The 15,529-nt window shown below is 38.2% G+C and overlaps 1 protein-coding gene and 1 pseudogene across 1 annotated transcript in view; one reads left to right on the top strand and one right to left on the bottom strand.

The window, feature by feature from the left end:
* LOC115821628 (guanylate-binding protein 1-like) lies at window positions 1–9,142 on the top strand (annotated as a pseudogene).
* Window positions 9,143–10,574: 1,432 nt separating this feature from the next.
* The window catches only part of LOC115821101 (guanylate-binding protein 1-like), a 28,105-nt gene continuing 23,150 nt past the window's right edge, over window positions 10,575–15,529 (bottom strand). Inside the window, exons 8-9 of the mRNA XM_030784862.1 lie at window positions 12,307–12,409; window positions 10,575–10,969 (exon numbers count right to left, since the gene is read on the bottom strand). Coding sequence (XP_030640722.1) covers window positions 10,575–10,969; window positions 12,307–12,409 — 498 coding nt within the window. The remainder of the gene's footprint in view (window positions 10,970–12,306; window positions 12,410–15,529) is intronic.

Here is a 15,529-nt window from a genome sequence, read left to right as displayed (position 1 = left end):
ATGACCAATCAGCAGGGCCACATGAAGTCACCTATGTGTCTGATAGAGAATGTGGATGGATTGCTTCAGACTGAAGAGAAGGCTTTGGAGTACCTGAGGGGAATCTCCCAGCCAGTGGTCGTGGTGGTAGTGGTGGGGTTGTATCGCACAGGGAAGTCCTACTTAATGAACCGACTGGCTGGGAAGCAAACAGGTGAGACTTCTGGTTTAGCACAGAATTTCCCAATCCAAATATTTTGGTGAACAAGTGGACAAGGGTGAAAGGATGAGGGAATTTAACATTTGTTCTCTAAAGTCCTAGAGAATCAGTAAATTATTTAAAGTGTAATTTTAAAGTGTATTTTTGTCCAGTCTGCCTGCAAAATGTCAGTAAGAACTACAAGGCATATGAGAGAAGTATTTACTTTCATTTTTAATATATTGTCATTTCTATATATATAACAAATATTGAACATTAATAATAACTACATTTAAAGGAAGCCTTTTTGTCAAAAGTTGTAAATTAGTCAAGAATCCAACTAAAAAGAAAAAAAAAAAAAAAATGTCAAGAATAGAGAGGCAGTGTTCGTGCAGTGTGTATTGTAGATCAAACATGGGAAAAAAAAAAAAAAAAAAAAATAGCAGAACATTACAAGAGCCTGCACGGGTACTAGGAATTTGCAGGACATGTGTTTTAATAATGGATGTAGGCTTTGTACCATAAATTCCACTCCAGAGGAGAGCATTTAGAACTTAGCGTTAAACTGTTGTCATCTTTAAAGGATTTGCCCTGGGCAGCACCATAGAGTCTAAGACCAAAGGTATCTGGATGTGGTGTGTACCTCACCCTACTAAAACTGGACACACTCTGGTGCTAATGGACACTGAGGGACTGGGAGATGTGGACAAGGTGAGGAGAGCAGCTTCACTATGACAAGGTTGCTGTACCTACGAAATGTACATGAAAATATTTAATTTGGTTAACTCATGTTCATGTATCTCAGGGAGACTCAAAGAATGATGCCTGGATCTTCTGTCTGGCTGTTCTGTTGAGCAGCACTTTGGTTTACAACAGTCGAGGGACAATAGATAACCAGGCAGTGGAGAAACTCCAGTATCCTTTAACGTGGTATGAAGTCACTTTCTCATCTGGCTGTATCAATGTATTAATCGGCATCAGAGAGTAAGGTACTAGGTTGTGATCTACTATGAATACTGCAAGATTCGATCATATTTAGCAATGCATCATGATCTCAAAACTTAAAGGTGTCCGTGGTTGTTCAATAAAAACTTTATAGAGAATTGAATTTAATCAGAATTCAATCTAAGTGGAAGAATTCAATCTAATTGTCAAGTTATGTTGTTTGTTTTACTATCTGAGAAAGCTTTGTTTATTCTAGCTATTTTCAAAAGAGCAGAGTATTGTAGTCGTTTAGATGATGAAGGCAATTGCATTACCAGAAGCTTCCCATTTTTAAATTGTCAAATGTACATGGAGAATAGTAGGTTCATCATGATGTACAACTGTACACATGGCTTCCAAATCAACCCGTCTTTGTGCCCTAGCATGAGACATGGGAGTCACATATGTCTCATTCTATACATCACTTCTTTTTGCTTCGTCAGTAATTGTTCCTAAGCTAGCTCCAGCTATGTCACCGAACTTACAGACCAGATCAAGGTGAGATCAGCACCTGCTTCATCAGGAGAAGATGATGAGGAGGAGGAGGACACTCAGTTTGTGCAGTTCTTCCCCAATTTTGTCTGGGCTGTCCGAGATTTCACTCTGGAGCGGAAAATTGATGGCAGAGATGTGACAGATGATGAGTACCTGGACTTTGCGCTGCGGCTGAAGAAGGGTGCGATTTACATTTCTAAGTCCTCGGAAATAGACCATAACAGTAAATTCACTGACACATAGCACAAATCATTTCAGATTGCCATCATAAGATATGGTATACATATAAGTGTAAGAATGTTTCTTACCATTAAATTAACTGACATTGAAGATATGTCCAATCATACAGCAAAGACCTTTGCTAGAGTGCAGACAAGCTGTATAACAAGGAGAGTGCTTCAATATTACTACATGTGGTATTCAGCACATCAATGTGGGCTGTGATGTCATTGTAATTTATTTATTTATTTATTTTTTTAATGACTGATTTTTGGTGTAAAAAGATATGTGTGGTCAATCATTTGAAAACCATGAGACATTTCCACAATTGCCACAATACACATCAATCTTAATGCTGTCTCCCAGCGACTAATGTAGACTATATGCTCTCCTCTTCAGGTCTGGGAAAGTCTGTAATCAACTACAACTTGCCTAGGCAGTGTATTCGGAGCTACTTCCCATCTCGGAAGTGCTTTACTTTCCCATTCCCGACTACTCCAGGAAATATGTGTAATCTGGAGCACATGGATGTGAATGACCTTTGTCCCAAATTTGTGGAGACTGCTGATCGTTTCTGCAAGTACATCCTGAAAGAGAGCCGTGTGAAAACAGTGAAGGGGGGCCACAGAGTCAATGGAAGATGTGAGTCTGCTGTTTGAATGACATCATTCAGGAATAGGTTTATCATGTCTTCGCAGTAGTGATGTCTGGAGGGGAAAGTTGTAATGGCATCAACAGGAGATGGTGCATCTCCTGTGATTTTTTAAAATGAGGTCACCTGCTGCAGAACTTGGTGAAAGAACTGGGATAGAATACTTGTATGCCTTTTCTTAATGCATAGACAGTTTGGGGTCATTTGGAAGTGCAATGTTTGGGTGGAGACAATGCAAATGTATGCAAATTACAAACTTGTTGGAAACTATCAAGCTTGGTGGTTGTTGCACACTCTAAATTGGACATGGAATAGCTTTCCTCTCAGTTGGCTTTGGTGCTGAAAGCAATACATAGCATTTGTCAGTCAGCACTTGTCAGCATTTTTCAGCACATACTGTGTCAAAAACATTCAGAATTAAAAAATATTTCTGCAGCAATGAAAATGTGAAATGTATTTTCAGATCATTTTCTCATGTTCTGATCATTTCCTCATTTTTTCTGTTTCATGTTTTTTTTGTTTGTTTGTTTTTTGGGGTTTTTTTTGCTTAAAATGTGCGTGTAATATTCACACTAATATGGCTGTGGCAATGTTCATTTTCAGAAATACACAGCTAAGATCAGTTGGAGTGGTGAATAACACCACAGTGGTGATGTGACAAAATCAGTAAATAGGTCACTCATTCATTACATAACGTAACATATACTACAGTGACTGTAGAAATGCACTCTTGTGATTATATATACCCTTATGAGGACTACTGGAAAACCCACTGATTTAGTACATAAGTTAATGATTCGTGTCCAAAAATCATGGTTGAGGGAAACTGCATTTATTTGGTTCTTAGAGGCAAAAATAAAGGGAAGGAATCTTTTTTGTGGTGTGTCTGATCTCAGTTTTTGCAAAGGCCATTCTTTTTCTTCTTGCAGTGCTGAGTCATTTGGTGGAAACCTATGTGAACACAATTGCCAGAGGTGATGTGCCCTGTCTGGAGAATGCAGTGGTTGCCATGGCGCAGATTGAGAACCAGGCTGCGGTGCAGGAGGGGTTTCACATGTATGAGTCTGGAATGGAACAAGTGAAAAACACCTTCCCTCTGGAGCTTAATGAAATCTTCTCTCAACATCAGCACCTCAACACCATGGCCATACAGGTCTTCATGAAACGTTCCTTCAAGGATGAGGACGGGGCGCATCTGAAAGCACTGGCTGTGAGTTTAAACATTTATACACTTAAACTGTATTTTTAAACAGAGGCATACATCGATATTGTTATTCTTACAACACATGCAACCGAACATAACAACTGAACATAACAACTACAACAACAAAGAAAGACCACATTGTAAAGTGATTAAGTCATTCAGGGTCATGCCTCTGATCACTTCTAATGATTTCTAACTGATACCATTATATATGTACATTTTCAGTCATCCCTTTAGTGAAATTTCGCCTAAAACTTTGCAAGAGGCAAAGCTGATCTTATTACTAATCATCAACATTTTTATTGAGTCGAAAGAGTTGTGAAAATGATTGAGTAGAATTAAGAATGCTCGAATTCTATACATATAATATATCAATATTCAGTTATTCTTTAGAACATCTATATTTTTAACTTTTTCAGGAGGCCATTGATAAGCACTATGCCGGGCTCCTACTCCAAAATGAGGAGGCCTCAGAGAGTAAATGCCGAAAGCTTCTCATGGATCTCTATGCACCAATGGCTAAGAAACTCCAGGAAGGATGCTATGCCCAGCCAGGAGGCTATGAAGTATATTGTGGGCACCGTAATAACGTAGTGACCCAGTATCGCAACCATGGCAACAAAGGAGTCAGGGTAGGTTGCACTGAGAATAACAAGGTATGAGTCATGTAGAAATATGTCATGTGTATGTAATATTTGAATGATTAAAGATGGTCAGTGTTGAATATGAGGAAAACAGAGAAAAATGCATATATACTGAACATGTAGAAATGAGCACTATAAAGCATTACAGATGGGTTATAGAGTGAAGAGTACCATTTCAGCAGCAGTACCAGCATGACAGCTAGACTTGTTTTTTATATCCAAGAATTGATTGTAAACATAGAATATAAAATGAAGATGAATAAATAAAGATACATATTTTTTAATTCTAGTCAGTCAAAGCGTAGAAAAATTCTTGTGCTGAGTTTATGGCCAGTTCTTTCCAAAACAGTAAGAAACATGAGCATGAATACATTTTGATTTGATACCAGCTGGCTTGGCACATAAAGAAGAAAATACAGAATTATGTTTTTTTGAACGTGTTCACAACCATGGCAACAAAGGAGTCAGGGTAGGTAGACTGACAATAACAAGGTATGAGGCATACACCAATACATAATTCATATGCAGCATATATTGGAATAATTTAAGATGGGCAGTGTTGAATATGAGGAAAACATAGAAAATGCACATACACAGAAAATACAGAAATGAATGTTACAGTGTTAGAGATGAGTTAAGCAACGAAGCACATCATTTCAGCAGAGCTACCTGCACAACTGCTAGACTTGTTCCTCACATCTCTAGAAATGATTGTAGGTATAGAATCTAAAGTAAAGATGTTATGAGAACTAAACAAAGATACATATTTTTTAAGACTAGTCAAAGCTCAGCAATTCTTTTGCTGAATTCATGGACAGTTCTGTCCAAAATATTAAGAGACATGAGCATAAATGCGCACCCTTTAATATTAGCTGGATTTGCAAATTAAGAAAAACAATACAAAATTGCGTTTTATTGAACGTTTACCTTGTTCTCTGCAGGCTGAAGATGTACTGGAGCAATTTATGAATGAAAGGAGCGCAGAATCTAAATCTATCCTGCAGGCTGATAATAGACTGACTGAAAATGAGCGGAAGATGCAAGGTAAGAAGGCTGACACCTGAGAGAGTTCAGGAATCAGGCTATATACTGCTGGATATGTACTCAACTGATAAAGAGTGAGTGAAGGTTTCAAGCTTTCTTCTAGGTAGCATACATTTTTTTTTTTATCATTATTTTGTGTATAATATCCTGAGAAAACTGAGCAACACAAGTTGATTCATCCATTTTGATAGTATTCATCTGATCAAGCACATGTGCATGGAAAATGATAGAGAGCACTGGAACTGTTCACTTAGAAACACACGGATTGACAAAAATGCTTCAGAGTTCACAGATTGTTCATAACTGATGGAACTTTCATGATCAAAAGTAGACAATAATTATGACAGTAAAGCTCTTACTGTGGCTTAAAAGCATTTTTGTTGTTGTTGTTGTCGAAGCCATTTATTTCCCTACATACAGAACTTGAAAGTATTTAACTGTTTATTTATTATTTATTCATTTCCTCCCAGAACTTGCATTTCCTAAAGTTTAGCTGGCAATTTTTGTTTTTTTTTTTCTTTTCTTTTTTGTAGCACAATGGAAAACCTGTGTGAATGATACTTATTTGTTACATGACCCCCTCTAATGACAAGTTCCTAAAGTCTTACAGAGATCTAGCTGTACTAACTAATGTCTTGAGAAATAATGTCTGCTCCTTTTTCATTTCTGTTATCCTTCTCTCTTCTCTGGTACCAAACCTTCTTGAACCCAACTCTTCTTTTCTGGGATATGGGGGAAAACACAGAGGAGAAAGAAAGAGCTACCATGTTGGAGCAGAGGATAAAAGCAGAGCAAGAAAAGCAAGAGGAGATGAAGAAAACTTTGGAGGAGGAGCGTCAGAGTCAGAAGGAGAGGCTGAAGCAGATGGAAGAGAAGATAGAGGAGGAAAAGCTCCAGCAGCAGAGAGAAATGGAGTTAGCCATGGACAGCAAGCTGAAAGAGCAGAAAGACCTCATAGAAAAGGGATTTAAGGAGAAGGCTGAACTTTTGGGTGAGGAGATCCAGCAGCTAAAGAAAGAAAAGGCTGAAAACTCTGGTGGCATCTTCAAGGACTATGTCATGCCTGTCGTACGGACAGGTGTCGATGTTCTGTCTTCCATCCTTCAGTACAAGGCAATGGTGAAAGCTTTCAGATGATAACCTACCATAGTCAGTCCTCTGAACTGGGTCAGCAAAGCTCTTTATGTCTTTTCCTTTTCCAAAGGTTTTGTTGTATCTGACATGCAGTGTATCTTACATGTAGACGCTTGTTTACATATATGATCTTAAATACAAGCAGATGTATACAAGTGTCTGTGTTTCAGACTCTCCATCACCGTTGCCTTTTTAATCTTAATTAAGTTACACTTTGCGTGTACGATAAGCCAGCGGTAGAATAACCTGTCATGTTTTCTTGATATTTTTGCCAATGAAACGCTTAACCTCTTGGGAGTTTCCCTGAGATTTTCTCAAGATTACTTGTATTTCAGTATCAATTATTGTGTGTGTGTATGTGTGTGTGTGTTTCCATGTCAAGGCACTCTGTATACCAGTCAATGACATCTAAATCTAAAAACATTAAACAATTAATTATGTCATACCTGTCAAACCAGCTTGATGTTTTATCCCTATTCCTTTTATCTCTATTCCCTTTAAGACAAATGATATTATAAACTAGTCGAAAGACTAAAACACATATTACACATGATAAAATGAGAGAATTCACATGCATATACAGTTCTGAAATTCAAAATTGCTGTTTGTATATTTTTTCTGCAAATGTGCACTTAATAGACTAGAGAAAAATGCTTTACACATATTGTAGGAGATGTACATATCTTTAGCATCCAGGATTAACATGGGTATAAGCCTGGAAGGACATTCATAGTATTGTGAATGACTGAGGATATACTGGAAGTAAAAAATTCAAATTTCTTCCAAAAAGCTTCCAAATTGGTATGCACAACGACTAGCAGGTTAGTATGCATTTGCTCTGCTTCAAAAATATTTTCATGAATTTAAGGTGTAGTTTTTACTCATTTTGGCATACAAATGGCTGCATCTGTTTCTGTTTGTTTATTTGTTTGCTTGTTTGTTTCCATTTTTTATTCTTGTTTGAGAGGAGAGGCAATTGCACATTGTACATTTAACATTACCACCAGGTATGCTTGTATTGCACCGGTATTGTAAATTTAATAACTAATCTTTTCACAGTGTGGGGCAACCTTGCAGACACCTACACTCAAGCAATCCGCAGTGGGCAGGTGCCCTGCGTGGACAATGCTGTGGAGTCACTGGCCCAAATTCAAAATGCCCGTGCTGGAACTGAAGGCTTTGAGTTCTTTGAGTGAGATGAGCCATAAAGTTCAGCTCGCAACAGAAATGCAAGAAGAGCTATCTGACGTCCATGGAGCCATTGTGAAAGAGACAGTCAGCATCTTCATCAACAACTCTTTCAATGACCTCGACCAAAAACATCAAGAGGAGCTCATGGTGCCGTCCATTAAAAAAAAAAAAAAAAAAAATCAGAGTTGAACAAGCAAACTGAATGAGAATCAAATAAATTAGACCATATTCGGCTATGTAAATCTGCATCAACATAAAAAGCAAATACCAAATTTCTCTGATTTATTTTTTTAAAACAACAGGCATTAGTAGAAAAGGATTATGTCAGGCATGCTAGTGATAATCGAATTCCTCAGGTTCTGTAATCCCTTACCAACCAACACTGTCTGGGACTCACCTCTTTCTCTCTTTTTCTCTCCCCCTTTCTTTGTCTACAGAACAGGGTGAAGAGCGAATATGAGAAGTGCTGCGGACTTAATATGGAGGAGTCTCGTAAAAACGTGCAAGTCCATCATCTCTTGTGTGTTCGCCTCACTGGAGGATGCACTGACAAAGGCCTGGGGGCTACGCAGACTACTGCAACGACATGGAAAGAGCAACTGAGCAGTACAGATCAGAGAAAGGCCGTGGACTCATGGTGAGCACTCATCCCATGCAGTCATTATAGCATCTTGTTAACTCAATTAAAACGTGTTAAAATTGACCGATTTTGTATTACCTTGGATTAATAACATAACATCATGCAAATCCTGAAATTGCAACAGGGTAGATGACTACTCTGCAAACTGTAAAATAATCCTAAATCTTTACTTTGCTTTCCAATGCGTGACTGACCAATATATGACCTTCCAAACAATTGTTTTGTGCTGTCACATTCATGCTAGCTAAAGTGTACCAGGAGTGGTAGTGTGGTATCATGTTTCAGGAGAGCTTGAGATCTTGTGTGCCTGTGCGTATGTTCACAGAGTGAGGAGGTGCTGACAGAGTACATGAATGACAAAGAGGACATTAAACGGACCATTCTGTTTGCTGACAAATCCCTCATGGAAACCCAGCAGCATAACGTTACCCTCACTTTACCCCTTTCACACTTAACACTTCACACTGTCCTAAACTTAATTGTTTTTCCATATGTTATAGACCCAACACTTTGCAATATACACAGACCAAATTTCTTACCTTCACACAGTTTTATGATTCATGTCCTTCACCATTGCACTTTACATCTATTCACTTTTGCATTGGCACATATTTACATTTAGCTGGTTTGACTATAAAGTCCCAAATATTTACTATCCACACTTTCCCAGTTTCAGACTTTTCACCTCTGGAAGAGCAGAACAAGATCCAGCAGCAGCAGATTGAAGATCAAAAGAGAAGCTTCAAAGAGAACATGAGGCAACCTCAAGAAAAGATGGAAAAGAAAATAAACATGGCATTGAATCTAATATTGGGTGGAGTGAGCTTCATTTGCAGGATGAAACATTCAAAATAGAATGTGCAGTTCAGTTCCGAACTTGGCTTAAATCAGCCCAGTTCAAGCAGGTGTAAAGTCTTGAGTGATAAAACCCATATTTGTTTGAATCTAATGGAGTATACTCTGGTTCTTGTACTACGGCAAATGCTATTCGTGTTTAACAAATTGCTCAGCAGCTTTCTTGTGTATTATTAAATCTGAGTATATTCTTTCATCTGCATTAAGGGTACACATTCCAGAGGAAAAAACAACCTAACGTAATTACAAGGAAGGACTGGTGATTTCACCAGGGAGACATTTTAGTATTTAATATTATTTTATTATTTAATTATTTCTAGTTCTTTAACATAGCTTAAATTTCAGCCACTAAGAGACTGTACATATGCCAAAACTGAAATTCATAAAAACTGAAAACCAAAACTGATTACTTGTAGATATTGTCCACCCAAATTTCCAAGTTAATACACCATAACCACGGATACAGGAAGGTTTCAATATGTTGCTTACTTTTGCAGTCTTCATTAATATATTGATGAGTGGCACATCTCCCCCAGTATGTGTAAAGCCAGTTACTATTGTCTATTAACCGCACACAAGCAAAAATAATGTACAAACAATGCAGCCTTATTTCACGCACAGTTTTATTGACATGTGTACTTGAGACAAACAGAAAGTGTAAAATAGAAGGAATTGGTAAATCCTGCATTTCATTACATTCAATATGTGTTTAATATTGTTTATGTGTGTATATATATATATATATATATATATATATATATATATATGCGTGTGTGCGTGTGTGCGTGTGTGTGTGAGTGTGTGTGTGTGTGTGTGTGTGCGTGCGTATGTGCGTGCGTGTGTGTGTGTTCAGAACTTTTTTTAATATATGTTTTAGTCTCTCCATTAGAGGAGTTTGCATAATTGAGTTAGCATTACTGGTCAAGTTATAAGTAATAGAGATAAAACAGCATGCTGTTTTGATGAGCACACACACACACACACACACACACACACACGCACACACACACACACACAATATGTTTGATACTGAGGCGTAACTGCACTTGAGAAAATCACAAGGAAATTTACAAGTGATTAAACAGTTTTTTGACAAAGGTATCTAAGTAAACATGACACCCTATTCTAATTTTGCACCTATCGTACACACAAAGTGTAATCTAATCAAAATTAAAAAGCCACCAGTGATGGAGGGGCTGAAACACAGACACTTGTATGCATCTGTACTCAACTCTACTCTGTACATCTGTAAGATCCATGTCAGATAGGACAAAACCTTTGGAAAAGGCAAAAAAAGCTCTAGTGTCCTACTCCAGGGGACTGACCATGGTAGGTTATCGTCTGAAAGCTTTTGCCATTACCTTATACTGGAGGATGGAGGATAGAACATCGACACCTGTCCCTATGATAGGCATGACATAATCTTTGAAGATGCCACCGGAGCTTGCAGACTTTTCTATCTTTAGCTGCTGGATCTCCTCACCCAAAAGCTCAGCCTTCTCCTTAAAGCCATTTTCCAAGAGGTCTTTCTGCTCTTTCAGCTTGCTGTCCATGGCTAACTCCATTTCTCTCTGCTGCTGGCGCTTTTCCTCCTCTATCTTCTCTTCCATCTGCTTCAGCCTCTCCTTCTGACTCTGACGCTCCTCCTCCAAAGTTTTCTTCATCTCCTCTTGCTTTTCTTGCTCTGCTTTTATCCTCTGCTCCAACATGGTAGCTCTTTCTTTCTCCTCTGTGTATTCCCCCATATCCCAGAAAAGGAGAGTTGGGTTCAAGGAGGTTGCAGGCAAGAGAAGGAATAGGAGGATGTGAAAGGAGCAAACATTATTTCTGCAGAAATCAATCATCTCTAGATACCTGAGTACAGCTTAATCTCTATGAGGTTTTAAAACGGTGTCATTAGAGGGGGTCATGCAACAAATAAATACTAGGGGTGTGAAGATTCACCGATACGAATTGGAAACCGATGCGACTACATCAATATGTGAACCCGTGGATCCATCTAAATGTACCATGAACCGGTTGATTGCTCAATTCTAAAATTACAAATCAACTGACTGAGGCTTTGCTGCTAATTCTACTTTAGTATAAACTAAGCTGCTGAGAGAGACTCAGTTATCTACGGTTACACTCTCATTCGCTAATAAATCTGCACAACAACTTGTGTTGACCTTTTACCTTTTATGAGAGTAAAATTAGCGTCGCTTGCAAGGTAAAAACAAAAACAACATGTCTAACAACGCCAACACCGTTTACAGTGCACCGTCAAATCTAAATTCTAAAGTTTGGAAGACATCTGGATTTTACAAGAAAGGAGGAAAAGAAATATCTACATTAAACAAATGTTAAGAGCTACCAGATTACATCCTATCGCATTTCATCGAAATGCACCGAATCAAATTGCTTAATCGTATTGATGAATCATCACACCCCTAATAAATAGCATTCACATTAACTGATGAGACATGCTATGCTTACACATGATTTAGACACATGTTTTCCACTGTCCCATAAAAAAGACAGCATTACTGTGCTGCCAGCTAAACTTCAGTAAATGTAAATTCTGGGGGAACATAAAGAAATAAATACATTTAAGCTCTATATGTGTAGAAATAAATGATCTCAACAAAAATACTTTTAAGTCACAATAAGAAAATTACTGTCGGTCTTTTGTTTATGAAATTTAAAAAAAAATCCATCAACTTTGACAAATGAAACATTTTTGGCAGCATGTTAATCTTTGTCTTGCAGTTCCAGTTCCAGTTCTTTCTATCAATTGCTATGTGCTTTAGGTTGGTCAGATTTAAACTTAATGGATGTTTCAGCAAGTATTGCTCAGTTTTCCTAGGATATTCTAAACAGAATATAAAATGCAATACAGTTTGTTGTCTGAATGAAAAGCTTGCACACAAGTTGAAACAATTCTATTATTTTAGCTTGCTGAATAGTTACCAAGCTGACCTTTTCACTCTTTAGGGTTATGATGAAAATAGGCAAGATGGGAGAAGTTCAGGGGTCATGCAGTACATATCCTGATTTCTGAACTCACTGAGGTGTCAGCTTTCTTACCTTGCATATTGCGCTCATTTTCAGTCAGTTTATGATCAGCCTGCAAGATAGATTTAGATTCTGCACTCCTTTCATTCATAAATTGCTCCAGTACATCTTCAGCCTGCAGAGAACAAGGTACACATTCAATAAAACACAATTCTGTATTTTTTTTCTCTCTATTTGCAAATCCAGCTGGTATTAAAGGGTATGCATTTATGCTCATGTTTCTTAGTATTTTGGACAGAACTGTCCATGAATTCAGCAAAATAATTTGCAGAGCTTTGACTAGTCTTAAAAAATATGTATCTTTGTTTAGCTCTCTTAACATCTTTACTTTAGATTCTATACCTACAATCATTTCTAGAGATGTGAGGAACAAGTCTAGCAGTTGTGCTGGTAGCTCTGCTGAAATTGTCTGCACTCTAGCAAAGGTCTTTGCTGTATGATTGGACATATCTTCAAACTCAGTTAATTTAATTTAACAGTAAGAAACTCTTTTATACCTATATGTATACCATATCTTATGATGGCAATCTGAAATTATTTATGATATGTGTCATTGTATTTACTGTTAGGGTCTATTTCCGAGGACTTGTAAATCTCACCCTTCTTCAGCCTCAGCGCGAAGTCCAGGTACTCATCATCTGTCACATCTCTGCCATCAATTTTCCGCTCTAGAGTGAAATCTCGGACAGCCCAGACAAAATTGGGGAAGAACTGCACAAACTGAGCGTCCTCCTCCACCTCATCTTCTCCTGATGAAGCAGGTGCTGATTTCACCTTGATCTGGTCTGTAAGCTCGGTGACATAGCTGGAGCTAGCTTAGGAACAATTACTGACGAAGCAAAAAGAAGTGATGTATAGAATGAAACATATGTGACTCCCATGTCTCATGCTAGGGTACAAAGACGGGCTGATTTGGAAGCCATGTGTACAGTTGTACATCATGATGAACCTGCTATTCTCCATGTACATTTGACAATTTAAAAATGGGAAGCTTCTGGTAATGCAATTGCCTTTAAAGGATACTGGAGTTTCTCCACTGCCTGGTTATCTATTGTCCCTCGACTGTTGTAAACCAAAGTGCTGCTCAACAGAACAGCCAGACAGAAGATCCAGGCATCATTCTTTGAGTCTCCCTGAGATATATGAACATGAGTTAACCAAATCAAATATTTTCTTGTGCATTTTGTAGTTACAGCAACCCTGTCATAGTGAAGCTGCTCTCCTCACCTTGTCCACATCTCCCAGTCCCTCAGTATCCAGTAGCACCAGAGTGTGTCCAGTTTTAGTGGGGTGAGGTACACACCACATCCAGATACCTTTGGTCTTAGACTCTATGGTGCTGCCCAGGGCAAACCCTTTAAAGATGACAACAACTTAACACTAAGTTCTAAATGCTCTCTTCTGGAGTGGAATTTATGGTACAAAGCCTACATCCATTATTAAAACACATGTCCTGAAAATTCCTAGTACCCGATGCAGACTCTTGAAGGGTGCTGAGTTTGTAACACATCCTCCTTTCACTTGAAACATCCACGCTGGTCATGCTTGTGCTCTGTGTTGATGGCCTATCAAAACATGTCTTTGTCTCCTCTGTTTGTCTGACCATCATTCTTAGTTTAGCCTTTGCAAGTTTAAATTGTTGACTAATTTACAAATTTTGACAAAAAGAATTCCTTTAAATGTAGTTCTAATTAATGTTCAATATTTGTCATATATGTAGAAATGACAATATATATAAAATGAAAGTCAATACTTCTCTCATATGCCTTGTAGTTCTTTTTGACATTTTGCAGGCAGACTGGACAAAAATACACTTTAAATTTACACTTTAAATAATTTACTGATTCTCTAGGACTTTAGAGAACAAACGTTAAATTCCCTCATCTTTTCACCCTTGTCCACTTGTTCATCAAAATATTTGGTTTGGGAAACTCTGTGCTAAACCAGAAGTCTCACCTGTTTGCTTCCCAGCCAGTCGGTTCATTAAATAGGACTTCCCTGTGCGATACAACCCCACCACTACCACCACGACCACTGGCTGGGAGATTCCCCTCAGGTACTCCAAGGCCTTTTCTTCAGTCTGAAGCAATCCATCCACATTCCTTATCAGACACATAGGTGACTTCAGGTGGCCTTGCTGGTTGGTCATGATGCTTCTGGTTTTTCGTATGGTCTATGAACAGAATCCAACCGTGGGAAATTAGCATCAATGGGGTTGACCAACATAAGACTTCTTATCTGTCATTTTTCTGTGTGTGGACTCTAGCACTACAGGACTTTCGGTTTTCTGAGTGGTGCATTAGGTAACCTGCCTTTGGATTCTAACATTACAACATTATTGTAACTTTAGTGTAAGAGAAGATTTAGAGGTAATAAAGAAAATGGAGTAATCCTTAACACACTCTGGACTCTTATCATTCACCTGGCGCAATGTGGCGCAAACCGAAACCCAAGTGTCTTTGTTCGTTTCAGACCAGCGTATTTGTCATTTTCCCATCCAGAGCCCACGTTGTTTAAATAGCGAGTGAATTTGCGTCCAACTGGGTGGTAGGTCATAAAATGAGGTGTGGTCAGGGTGCATTGCTGGCACATTGATATTTTGAATGCAGTTGGTCTAAAGTAAACCTTGGTCTAAAGTAATGTAGCAGTTGTTTCATTGTAAAATGGAGTACCTTATTGGACAGAGGATTGGGAGACGGCCGAGGCAGCAAATCAGCAAACCACTCTTTTTGTCCAGGTGCTAAATCCATGATTGTAATTGCCATCTGTTAAGGTGCCAGCGTAGGTGCTGAGTTTGTGATGAATATTAGCATATGTAACACTTTGGGATCAATGTTCTTTAGATAGGTGAAATATATAAAAATGTCAAGGCATGTCAGACTACCTCAAAAGTGGCTGACGGGCCTCAGAGTTCAGAGGGTTAGAGAGAATGGGAGCTGAAACTTTGATTGGTTAATTGCATGTTATGCCCAAAACACACGATTAATTAAGAGAGTAAGTCCTACCCTTTGCACCTTGTGCCTTACTTTGTGCTCAAATTATCTGCCGCTAAACTATCAAAAGTTGATTTGGACACGCTGTAAATGCACTTACTCCATGCTCTTTTGACCATGTTAAAATAGAGCCCTATTTATTCAGATGACTTCTTGCTCTGATATTTGCTTTATTTCCTCATTACCTGGTTGATGTGTTAATCATATATTTGTTTATTTGTTTGTATAATATTTACACAAAT

This window comes from Chanos chanos, chromosome 9 (genome assembly GCF_902362185.1).
Source record: "Chanos chanos chromosome 9, fChaCha1.1, whole genome shotgun sequence".
NCBI classification, from domain to species: domain Eukaryota; kingdom Metazoa; phylum Chordata; class Actinopteri; order Gonorynchiformes; family Chanidae; genus Chanos; species Chanos chanos.
This window is presented reverse-complemented; position numbering and strand designations above follow the sequence as displayed.